Source organism: Myxine glutinosa, chromosome 3, assembly GCF_964187855.1.
Source record: "Myxine glutinosa chromosome 3, kmMyxGlut1.1, whole genome shotgun sequence".
NCBI classification, from domain to species: domain Eukaryota; kingdom Metazoa; phylum Chordata; class Myxini; order Myxiniformes; family Myxinidae; genus Myxine; species Myxine glutinosa.
The window spans coordinates 33,948,128-33,960,474 of record NC_136263.1 but is presented as its reverse complement, the minus strand read 5'-3'; the positions used below and the strand labels follow the sequence as shown (position 1 = coordinate 33,960,474).

The 12,347-nt window shown below is 42.6% G+C and overlaps 1 protein-coding gene across 2 annotated transcripts in view; it reads left to right on the top strand.

The window, feature by feature from the left end:
- Nucleotides 1-12,347, top strand: part of LOC137418307 (uncharacterized) — a 77,498-nt gene that overhangs the window by 42,863 nt on the left and 22,288 nt on the right. The window contains exon 5 of one of the 2 annotated variants that reach the window (XM_068104337.2): nt 3,334-3,737. The exons of the other annotated variant lie outside the window; for it this stretch is intronic. Coding sequence (XP_067960438.2) covers nt 3,334-3,444 — 111 coding nt within the window. The 3' untranslated portion in view covers nt 3,445-3,737. Of the gene's footprint in view, nt 1-3,333; nt 3,738-12,347 lie in introns of those variants that run through there. 2 annotated transcript variants of the gene reach the window in all.

The following is a 12,347-nucleotide window of genomic DNA, read 5'->3' as shown; positions in this document are numbered from 1 at the left end:
ATTGCTAAGATGGCAAAATAATAAAAAGAGGCTTGCCTGGGCCATGAAGCACCGCCAGTGGATTACTGAAGACTGGAAGAAGGTCATTTGGACCGATGAATCAAAATTTTAAATCTTTGGTTCATCACGCAGGGTTTTTGTATGCCGTCGAGTAGGCGAAAGGATGGTTCCTCAGTGTGTGACACCAACTGTCAAACATGGAGGACGAAGCGTGATGGTCTGGGGCTCTTTTGCTGGATCCAGAGTAGGCGACTTGCACAGAGTTACTGGCACCCTGAACCAAAAGGGCTACCACAGCATTTTGCAGCGCCATGCAATACCCTCTGGTATACGCCGAGTTGGTCAGGGGTTTATCCTACAGCAAGATAATGACCCTAAACACACCTCCAGGCTATGTCAAAACTACCTTCGAGGAAAAGAACAAGACGGTAGGCTTCAAATCATGGAATGGCCAGCACAGTCTCCAGACTTAAACCCCATCGAGCTGGTTTTGGATGAACTGGACAGAAGGGTGAAAGCAAAGCAACCTCCAAGTGCAACACATTTGTGGGAACTTCTGCAACAGTGTTGGGAAGAACTTCCCAAACAATATTTCAGTGAGGGTTTACCGTGGGAGTTGTTGTATGCAGATGATCTGGTGTTGATTGCGGAAAGTATGGATGGACTGAAGGAAAAGATGAACAAGTGGAAGGACTGTATGGAGACAAAAGGTCTGAAGGTGAATATCGGAAAGACGAAGGTGATGGCAAGTGGTAAAGCATGGGGTGAGCTGGAAAGAACTGGGAAGTGGCGATGTGCTGTGTGCAGGAAGGGTGTCGGAGTGAACTCCATTCAATGTGCAATGTGCGCTGAGTGGGTTCATCAAAAATGTAGTGGTCTGAGAGGGTCATTAACCAGTGTGGCAGCTACATTCATATGTAAGGTGTGCACAGAGGGAGCTGCAGATGGAGGGAATGTTGAGTTGGATCTTGGAGACGGCGTGAAGCTGGAAGGTGTGAAAACATTTTGCTACCTCGGAGACATGCTGAATGGAGAAGGTGGATCAGACTCGGCAACGGTTGCTCGAGTGAGATGTGCATGGAAGAAGTTTCGGGAACTGAGTGGCGTGCTGATGAGGAGGGGAGTGTCGTTGAAGCTGAAGGGAAAGGTGTATGCTGCATGTGTGAGAAGTGTTATGATTTATGGGAGCGAGACATGGGTAATGAACGTAGAGCAGCAACGAAGGCTGGAAAGGGTGGAAATGCGAATGGTTCGGTGGATATGCGGAGTATCGTTGAGAGAGAGGAAGACAAATGATGAATTGCGAAAGATGATGGGAATAGAGCCTGTGATTGATGCTGTGAAGAGGAACAGGTTGAGATGGTTTGGTCATGTGTTGAGGAAGGATGAAAGTGACTGGTTGAGAAGAGTGATGGAAATGAATGTAGAAGGAAGTAGAGGATGGGGAAGACCGAGAAAGACTTGGCTAAAGATGGTGGAAGAAGAAATGCGGGCAAGGGGGTTAACAAGGAGAGATGCAGAAAATAGGGCAAAAATGGAGAAGATTGTCATGGGGACCGCAAGGCTAACCCCTGCTCTGGCAGGGAAAATGGCCTGAAAATGCATGTTGTTGTTGTTGTTGTTGTAGAAAGAATGCCACGAGTGTGTTCGGCGGTTATATCTGCAAAAGGTGTGCTACTTTGCTGAGTCAAAAAATAAAATTACATTTTGTTGAACAAAATGATTCTATGATTTCTTTTTTTATTTCCAATTGTTTATTTGTTCTCTGCTTAATTACAGAGTACATTGAGACATTAAACTGCGTAAATTTCAATAAAAACTGGAAAAATTGAGGTGTTCTAAAACTTTTGACCGGTAGTGTATAAGCACATGTCTGTCCCCTTTCACAAGTGTGATTTGAGTGGGGCTTCAATGGCTAATCTTTTAGCATGAATGTGTTCACTATGCTCCATTCTATTCACTATGCTCTATTTTCACTATAGAGGGTTCATTATGCTCTATTTTTGAGGTTCGAAAAATAAATTCGAAAACATTTTCCATAAAAGAGTAATGACATCTCTTCAAATTGGAACTGGAGACGGTGGGTTGCAAACTGGTGCCTCAAGGGCGGTGTACAGAAGTGTTTTTTTTTTTTTAAATAACAATAAGTGCAAGGTGCAGGGAGGTGAAATTCACTGCATGTGATGTGCAACTCGTGCAAAGTAAAACGAGTGTTAATTTACATCTGTAGGATGTCTAATAAATAAAGAAGATATAAGCACACCTGACAGTAGGCCAAGGCTTCAGACTTTAGCACGCTCACGAGGTTGCAACGTCGAATAAACTGTTCCAACTCATCATTTTTGACGGGCTTTTTACGTTTATTTGTTGTGATTTATTTATTGTTTATTTATTTATTATTTATTAAATATTATTTAATATTTGTTTATAATATTATTATTATTAAATATTAATATATTTATTTATTTGTTTATTTATTATTGTTTATTTGTTTATTTATTTCTTATTTATTTATTTGAGTGTTTATTTATTTATTTATTGTGTGTATTTATTGTGATTTAAAAAAATACCGCTTCTGTACATCAACCTTCAGGCTCAGTTTGCAAGCCACCGTCTACAATTTCAATGTAAGAGGCATAATTACTCTTCTTTTGGGTCTTCGGAGTCCTTGGGGTATTTTGTGTCCTTGGGGTATTTTGTGTCCATGGGGTATTTTGTGTCCATGGGGTCTCTTGTGTCCTTGGGGTCTTTTGGGTCTTCAGTGTATTTTGTGCCTTTTGGGTCCTGTGGGTCCTTTGAGTCATTTGAGTACTTTGGATCTTGATCTGGATCTTTGGGGTATTTCAGGGTCTTTGGGGTCCTCATAGTCTTTAAGGGTCTTTTCGGTCTTCTGGGTCTTTCGATCTTTTTGGTCTTTGGGTTTTTTGGGGAGTCTTTTGGATATTTGGGGTCTTTGGGTCTTTTATGACTTTAACAGTCTACAGGGTATTTTGGGTCTTTGGGGTCTTCTGGGTCCTTGGGATCTTTTCGGATTTTTAACCGGTGGACACACAGGGATGGTTTCCCCCCCTAAATAGTTGTTTTTTTTAAGTCTTATGATTACGTTAGTATGATTCCACATGTTGGCCTGTCTCCAAGCAACCATTAAAATTGGTTTAAAATACCGTGATACTGTTTAAAATACCTTTAGTCGGTGTAGTATGCACATGTCACATGTTTAAGCTTTGATTAGGAACTGTGTGTTTGATGAGGACTTGTATTCTTGTTTTTAAATATATCACAACCATCTTCAAAACATTCATAAACCTGTTCATTTATATATCTTTTTAACAGGAACTTCCAATTTATGAAAATGTATTTGGGACATCAGCAGGACAAGAAACAGGTTATGAAACTTTACGTGGGACTTCATGTGGACAAGAAACAGCTTACGAAACACTATGATGATGATGATGATGATGATGATGATGATGATGATGATCAAATAGACAATACTTGACAGTATACATATGCACATGACGGTATACAAATGCAATGACTGGCGGCCATTTTCGTTGTAAAAAAACCCGATGTTGAACACGTCCTCAACCATTTCTCGGAAAAGTATTCGCCGATGCTGTTCAAACTTGACAAACAGATAACGAATTATGGCTGACATATGCATGTAATTTTTTTTTGAGATCAGAGCCAACATGATCAGATCAGAGCCATCAGAGCCATTTTGAGATCAGAGCCAAAAAAAAAAAAAAAAAAAAACATGGCTGACGCGGCCATTTTGTTACTTCCATGTGTCTCCAACATTTTCTCAGACATGCATGGACCGATTTTTCTCAGACTTGGCATAAGCACAGTACATTATGGCCTACATGTGCACCTTACGTCATTTTCCGATCAGATCAAAGATGGCCGACTTATAGATTAGCGGACATTTTAATTGTAAAAAAAAACTATATCAAACACGTCCTCAACCATTTCCCGGACATGCATTTACCAATCTTGTTCAATCATGGCAAACAGATAACGAATGATGGCTTACATATGCATGTCATTTTTTTTCGAGATCAGATCCAACATGGCCGACTGGTGGCCATTTTGTTACATAATCGTGTCCACATCCATTTCTCCCATGCATGGACCGATTTTCTTCAAACTTGGCACAAAGACAATACAGTACATGAGTATATATACTACATGACCAAAAGTATGTGGACACCCATAATAATTAGTGGATTTGGCAGTTTCAGCCACACCCATTGCTGACAGGTATAATTCATCAAGCACACAGCCATGCAATCTCCATAGACAAACATGGGCAGTAGAATGGGCCGTACTGAACAGCTCAGTGATTTTCAACGTGCCACCATCATAGGATGCCACCTTTCAAACAAGTCAGTTCGTCAAATTTCTGCCTTGCTAGAGCTGCCCCGGTCAACTATAAGTGCTGTTATTGTGAAGTGGAAACGTCTAGAAGCAACAACAGCTCAGCTGCGAGGTGGTCGGCCAAACAAGCTCACGTAACAGGACCGCCGAGTGCTGAAGCGCGTAGTGCATAAAAATCGTCTGTCCTCGGTTGCAAGTTCCGAGTTCCAAACCAAACACCGAGTTCCAAACTGCCTCTGGAAGCAACATCAGCACAACAACTGTTCGTCAAAATGGGTTTCCATGGCCAAGCAGCCGCACACAAGCCTAAGATCACCATGCGCAATGCCAGGCAACGGTTGGAGTGGTGTAGACCTCGCCGCCATTGGACTCTGGAGCAGTGGAAACTCGTTCTCTGGGGTGATGAATCACGCTTCACCATCTGGCAGTCCAACGGACGAATCTGGGTTTGGCAGATGCCAGGAGAACGCTACCTGCCCAAAAGCATAGTGCCAACTTTAAAGTTTGGTGGAAGAGGAATTTGGTCTGGGGCTGTTTTTATGGTTCAGGCTCGGCCACTTAGTTCCAGTGAAGGGAAATCTTAATGCTACAGCATACAATGACATTCTAGACGATTGTGTGCTTTCAACTTTGTGGCAACAGTTTGGGAAAGGCCCTTTCCTGTTTCAGCATGACAGTGCCCCCTTGCACAAAGCGAGGTCCATACAGAAATGGTTTGTTGAGATCGGTGTGGAAGAACTTGACTGGCCTGCACAGAGCCCTGACCTCAACCCCATCGAACACCTGTGGGATGAATTGGAACACCGACTGTGAGCCAGGCCGAGTCGCCCAACATCAGTGCCCGACCTCACTAATGCTCTTGTGGCTGAATGGAAGCAAATCCCCACAGCAATGTCCCAACTTCTAGTTAAAGCCTTCTGAGAAGAGCCTGTTATAGCAGCTGTTATAGCAGCAAAGGAGGGGGGTGGGGGGGGGGGGGGGACGAACTCCATATTAATGGGCATGATTATGGAATGAGATGTTCAATGTTTAGGTGTCCACATACTTTTGGTCATGTAGTGTATATACAGTGTGTATATATATATATATATACAGTCATGTGAAAAAGTAAGTACACCCCATGTAAAGTTTTGACTTTTTCAACATACAGCTATTTGATCTTCATTTCATCTATCTATAATTCCATTAATCTCTGTGTGTATGTGTGTATGTGTGTATGTGTGTATGTGTGTATGTGTGTATGTGTGTTTGTATGTTTGTCTGTGACCGCTGTTTCTCGACAACCACGGGTCCGATATACTTTAAACTTGCCAGGTATATTGCTGGGGACCCGAGGATGTGCCTTTTCAAGGTTTGAAATTAATCGGACAAGTACTTACCGAGCTATGGCGATTTAACCGTTCGCCGTTCGCTTTGGCGTTGCGAATGGACCAAACCATTGCATGTAAATAGAGGGGGGGGTTCTGTGGTCGTTGCGAATGGACCAAACCATTCATGTAAATAGAGGGGGGGGGGGGGGTTCTGTGGTCGTTACTGCCACGTGGTTTCAAAGTTTTTTTTTGTTGTTGTTGTTTGCACGCATGTTTTTTTGCACCCACGTACGGGCACGCCCTAGGATGTTTACACACACACACCCCTACACAAATTTTTTTTTTTTTTTTTTTGGCAAGGAACGGGCACCCACGTACGGGCACATCCTAGCTTATATATAGTACGGGCATGCCCTAGTTTCAACAATATTGATAGATAAAGGTGATATAATATTAACAAATATCATGAAACATTTACATTTTGTAGTCCATTATATAATTTAAATAAACATAAATGCAAATTTCGCATGTGGAAAAAGTAAGTACACCCCTACATTTATCACTACTTCAAATACCTAAAATTAGAATCGGGTGCACCAGCTCAGGGGCAAATGATTAGAACATCGTTAGAGAGGATCTTGGAGGAACCTGTCTTATTTAAACCTTAGACATTTAGTTTGGTTTGCTCTTTGTTGTTGAAGTGTGCGGCGTCACCATGCCGAGATCAAAAGAGCTCTCTGATGCCTTCAGAAAGAAGGTTATAGATGCCTATGAGTCTGGGAAGGGATTTAATAAAGATCTCCAAACAATTTGAAATCAATCATTTGACTGCCCAGAAGATCATGTACAAGTGGAGAAGATTCCAAACAACTGCCAACTTGTTCAGGCCAGGCCGCCCCAGCAAATTCAGCCCGAGAGCAGACCGCAAGATGCTGAAAGAAGTCTCTAAGAACCCCAGAATGTCATCACGGGACCTACAGGTAGCTCTTGCCACTGTTGATGTCAAAGTGCACGTGTCTACCATTAGAAAGAGGCTGCACAAATTTGATCTACATGGGAGGTGTGCCAGGAGGAAACCTTTGCTGTCCAGAAAGAACATCAGGGCAAGACTAAAGTTTGCCAATGGACACCTAGGCAAAGACCAGCACTTCTGGAACAATGTGCTCTGGACAGATGAGTCAAAGGTGGAGCTATTTGGCCACAGTACCAGAAGACATGTTTGGTGAAAAACCAAAGACAGCATTTGACCACAAGAACCTGATACCAACTGTAAAGCATGGTGGTGGAAATATTGTGGTTTGGGGCAGCTTTGCTGCATCAGGGCCTGGGCAGCTCACCATCATAGAATCCACTATGAATTCTTCATTGTACCAGAGGGTGCTTCAGGATAATGTGAGGCCATCTGTCAGAAGTTGAAGCTCAACCGAAGGCGGACCTTGCAACATGACAATGACCCTAAACATTCCAGTAAATCCACCAAGGAAAGGCTGAAAAGAAAGAAATGGAGGGTTCTGGAATGGTCAAATCACAGCCCGGATATAAATCCCATCGAGATGTTGTGGGGGGATTTGAAACGAGCTGTGCATGCAAGAAACCCCTCAAACATCGCACAGCTCAAAGAATTCTGCATGGAGTAGGGAAAATTTTCTCCCAGTCGATGTCAGAGACTGGTAGACAGTTGTAAGAAACGCCTACTTGAGGTTGTTTCTGCAAAAGGGGGCAATACCACCTATTAGAGCCATGGGTGTACTTACTTTTTCCACATGCGAAATTTGCATTTATGTTTATTTAAATTATACAATGGACTACAAAATGTAAATGTTTCATGATATTTGTTATATTATATCAGCTTTATCTATCAATATTGTTGAAATGAAGATCAAATAGCTGCATGTTGAAATATGTTGAAAAAGTCAAAACTTTACATGGGGTGTACTTACTTTTTCACGTGACTGTATATATATATATTGTTATAGATCGCGGTTAGATGTTATAGACCGAGCGGTGGTGTAAGACCGCGACCTAACAAACTCACCCGATTCACCCAGACTTTGGCCGTATCGCACCGTAGCTGCCCAATGGGGAAAAGACAAAGGCGACGAATGCAAAGAGGAAAAAGAAGGCCAAGACGAAAGACAAAAGGTTTGAAATATTACTACTGAATTTATTTACTATTTACACACAAGCAACAAAAAGCAATTCAGTTTATTTACAAGTACAAGACGCAGATGACACAGTGCAAATTTAGCTTATCTACAGACTTAACTAACCCAGGACAGCACAAACAGAACACTGACTCACGCGGGGAATTGATGATAGGACTGGCGGGAGATGGATGGCTGGCGGGATAGGGAGGTCCACTGGTCCTTCAGCACGATTGACTCGTTGGGCAGCCGCCGCTCCTCCGCGGCCGTGCTCCAAACTGCCGTCCAGGCCTCACGCTGCTGTGGCTGCTGTTTCGGTGGCTCCAGCTGCAGCAAATGCAGTTGCGGTGGCTCGAGCTGCAGTTCAACTCTGGACTTCTTGGTTGGACTCAACTCCTTGGACTCCCTCTCGTCTCTCGGTAAAGGCTCATCTCCCGTCTGCCTGTCTGGTCCAAACCCTCACTCTTTCTTCTTTTCTCTCACTCCTCACCACCGCAACCACTGACCCTCCTCTGGCAACCGACTCAGACCAACTCATCTCTCGTTGCCACACCCCTGCCTTGGGTTATATAGGCCCCCGCCCCTCAACCTTTGCGAACCTCCCCCACCGCTCTTCCTCCGCCCTCTGTAGCCAAACCCCTGGCTCATGGTTGGTCGAGCGGGGCTGGTTCACTCCTCCCCCTCTATGACGAGGTGGAGACACGCCTTTCTTCCCCAACCCTGCCTCGTGGCCAATGGCGGCAATTGGATCGGAGGGGAGGTAATATGGGCAATCGAGGCTTTTGGGGATGGGAAGGAAAGGGGGTCTATTCTCTTTCACTGGTGCAATGGAGTACTTTTAATTAATGGGAGACACAGCCTTATCCTAAAACACAGAATAAGAGATAACTATCAAAAGAAAAGATATATCGTGACCTACATGTATGTTTTTCTATGGACTAACTACGGGAACGCCCTTTGACCTTTATACAACCACAACGGAGGGAGGAGGGGTGATATTTTACAACAACCTTTTACAACAACCTTTTACAACATTTTACCACCACCACAAAATAAAAAAAAACACATTCTCATATTCACAACAATATTATTATATGCAAAAGATTTTGTTTCGTCATCCAACCAAAGATGGCAGACTGACAGCCTTTAACTCCGTACAGCAAAATTACTAAAACCACGGCGGGGGCTATGACATTTCGTGTCTTTTTTATTTTTTAGTAATTTAGCTTACTTCTCCACTATTTTTACTGAAGAATTGTGAGATGAGGGAATCTTGCAACATTATGAATTAAACAATTTTTTTATTTACTTTTAATATTGTTCTTATCAAATGGGAACAGTAACAAAGTTTAAAACAACGCAGGCATGTTTTAATCATTCAGGCACTCTCCTTTGTTATCCACTTGCATTATGCTGTTGTTTTATACTATCATTTATGCCTATTCATTTCACATGTTTAATGCTAATGCAAAAGTGTTGTGATGCACACTTTTTGAATTTAAGTGCCAGCAAATGAAAAATTTCCATGTTTCACTTGGACAATTAAAAAAAAGAATGAAACAAGAGAGTTCAAAGAACACCTTACACCCCATCCCATGCAGTATTGAGAAACAAGGACATGAAAAGGGTCTTTTCAACTCTTCCTTTGTATTTCTGAGCAGGATCTATATTTCCTATGGGCCGAAATTTTATCTCGATCTCCATATTGAGAATGCGAGTGGCAAATTTTTGATTGGTTGAGATGGGTAATATTTTGTCTACGTACTGGTACCGCTAAACTGGAGGTTTTTGGAAGTGCCAACAAGGTGATTTGTGTTCTACATTGTTGAAGTATACAATTCAATATAAATAAAATTAAAGTTAAAAAAAACCAGGGGGAAAAACTTTTTTCAGAAGTTTACCACTGTTGATGCAGCATCTTTTACACCGCCTTATTTAACACGTTAAATTAGTTCCTCGTGCCTGTTGTTTGTGTCCTTTTATGATGTCCCTAAAATACTCCATTTTCTGTTTGGAATGATTTGTTTGACTGTCAGACAGGCAAACAGACTTAAACAATTACCTTACTCCTCTGTATGCATGCGCAATTGGGACGTGATTCCATACAATTTGCCAAATTTGGAGCCAAAGTACGACCTTAGCTGCAGGTTTGTGTTTCGATTCATGTTCCAATTCGTGTTCTATAGTGTTTAAAATATAAAATTCAATTGAAATTAATCAGTTCCTCGATCATAGGCTGACGTCTCTAGACAGGAAGACAGAGTGAACCAATTATTGTTTAACCACACTTTGTGCTTCACGTACGTGGTCATGAAATAAAATGATGGGCCGAATGGCTTCCTCCTGCTCCAAAGTTCCTTGTGTATCCTTTTGTAACGTTATTAAGAATTGGAGGAAAATGTGAGGGGAGCAGATAATTGGGAGAGAGAGAGAAAGAGAGAGAGAGTTAATTCCATCTGCCATGATATTCCTCATTCTTCAGATAGGCAGGCAGCAGCATCTTCCCTCTCTTCAGACATTTATTAAACCACAAGCTGGTTAAACACTTGGAATTTGTATTTCAATCCAGACGAATCTCACATTCTCACTATCTCTCTCCAAAAGGACCATCGAGTAAATCCTCCCATCTACTTCCCAATCCTCTGGAGGAAGTTCAGTCATTCACACTCCTGGATCTCAGTATCAGCCATGATTGTTCTTGGGCAAACCACATTTCAAAGTTGGCCTCGAAAGCCAGTCACCGACAAGGCATCCCTCCGTCGTACGAATTCCTTCATTGACACACCTGCACTCCTATCCACCTACAAGGCCTTCATCCACAGTTTGATGGAGTAGTGCTCTCCCCTCTGGGTTAATGCCCCTTCTCACATCTTGCTCAGCTTGACGCTGTGGAAACCAAGGCTTTCAAGATCATTGGAATCTCCAGCGAAGAAGTTGAGTCTATAGGTCAATCAATTTGCCACTACAAACAAGTCAGTCATCTCTCTGTCTTCTACCGCTTCCTTTTTAGTCTTGCACCCTCAGCTCCTTGTCCCCTCCAGGTTTCTGCAGGGCACACATAGTCCATCAGTAACCCCATTTTGGTGAAACTCCCAAAAATCTAGAAGCACTGCTCACCTACAGTAATTTGTTTGTTCCATCCCCTCCAATTTTCCCATCCTGAGAGTTTGCTTCTGTATCCATCTTGTACACCATCTGCATTCTCTCTTACCCCTCATTCTTACCTCCATCCATTGTTTGTCCATCTCCATCTATTTTGTCCCTTGGTCCTGTTGTTGATGTTTCCTCCCTCCTTTATGTTGCTCTTCTTTCTTGTTCTGTTGCGTCCTGATCCGTTCCGTGTTCTATTGGTTCTAGCTTCTCCACGACCCTTGACTTTGTATCCAAAGAAGCACAAAAATACACCGTCATTTGATATGCCCTTGCTTTTTCCATGATCCACCACAGATTTGTGAAATTATCTCTTGGTCCCTCTTCCTCTTCTGAAATCTGGTCACTCAACGAGCATTTCTCACACAACGAAGTCCTCCATTCTGTGTCGAATTATCTTTTGTATTATACTGTGGCATGTGATGGCCGGCGAGGTTTCGTTTATTCGCAGCTGTCCACGCTCTCCATCGAAATCAAAGTTGAGTAATTGTTCCCATTTCTATTTTCGTTATAACTGTATTTATTTTATGGTGTGTGTCCAATAACTTTCGTTCTCTGTTTTTCCCAGTCTTTTCACCCCAGAGCCTACTTCCTTGTTTAAAATCTCAACAAAAAAAAAAAAAAAAAAAAAAAAAAAAAAATTCCTTCTCTGTTCTTATTCGTTGTTCTTATTCGTTTATTCGTTCTTATTCGTTCGTTCGTTCTTCGACCACGTGTTTCTCCCCCATTTCCCCAGATAGTTTTCACTGTTAAACTTTAAAATGTTTAAACTTTCCCCTCAAGTTCTGTGTTCTGTCGTATATTATAACACCTTTTTCTTCTTCTTCTTTAAAAGGTTGCTTTCGACTTGCTCACCAAATCTATTCATCCCAAAAAAAAATTCCATCTCTTACAGTGCCTCTTTTCTACATTCCCGAAACTCTCCTGCACTCCATCCTCCCTCCAGCATCCTTAAACGGATTTTTGACTCGAAGGTCACAAGAAACTCATTTTGCAATAAATGTTCGTTTCCCATTAATCGTACACTTTCTAAAATCCAATCTCACCCCTCCCCTCCAAATCTTCCCCATCACCCCTCCCCTCCAAATCTTCCACATCACCCCTCCCCTCCAAATCTTCCCCATCACCCATCCCTTTCAAATCTCCCTCCTTGCCCCTTCCCTCCTAAACTCCCCCCACACCCCTCCCCTCAAAGACTCCCCCTCACCCCTCCCCTCCTAGACTCCCCCCTCACCTCCAAATCTCCCCCATATCCCATCCCTTTCAAATCCCTCCCCTTGTCCCTTCCCTTCTAAACTCCCCCCTAACCCCTCCCCTCAGAAACTCCCCCCTCACCCTTCCCCTTCAAATCTCCCCACCCTCA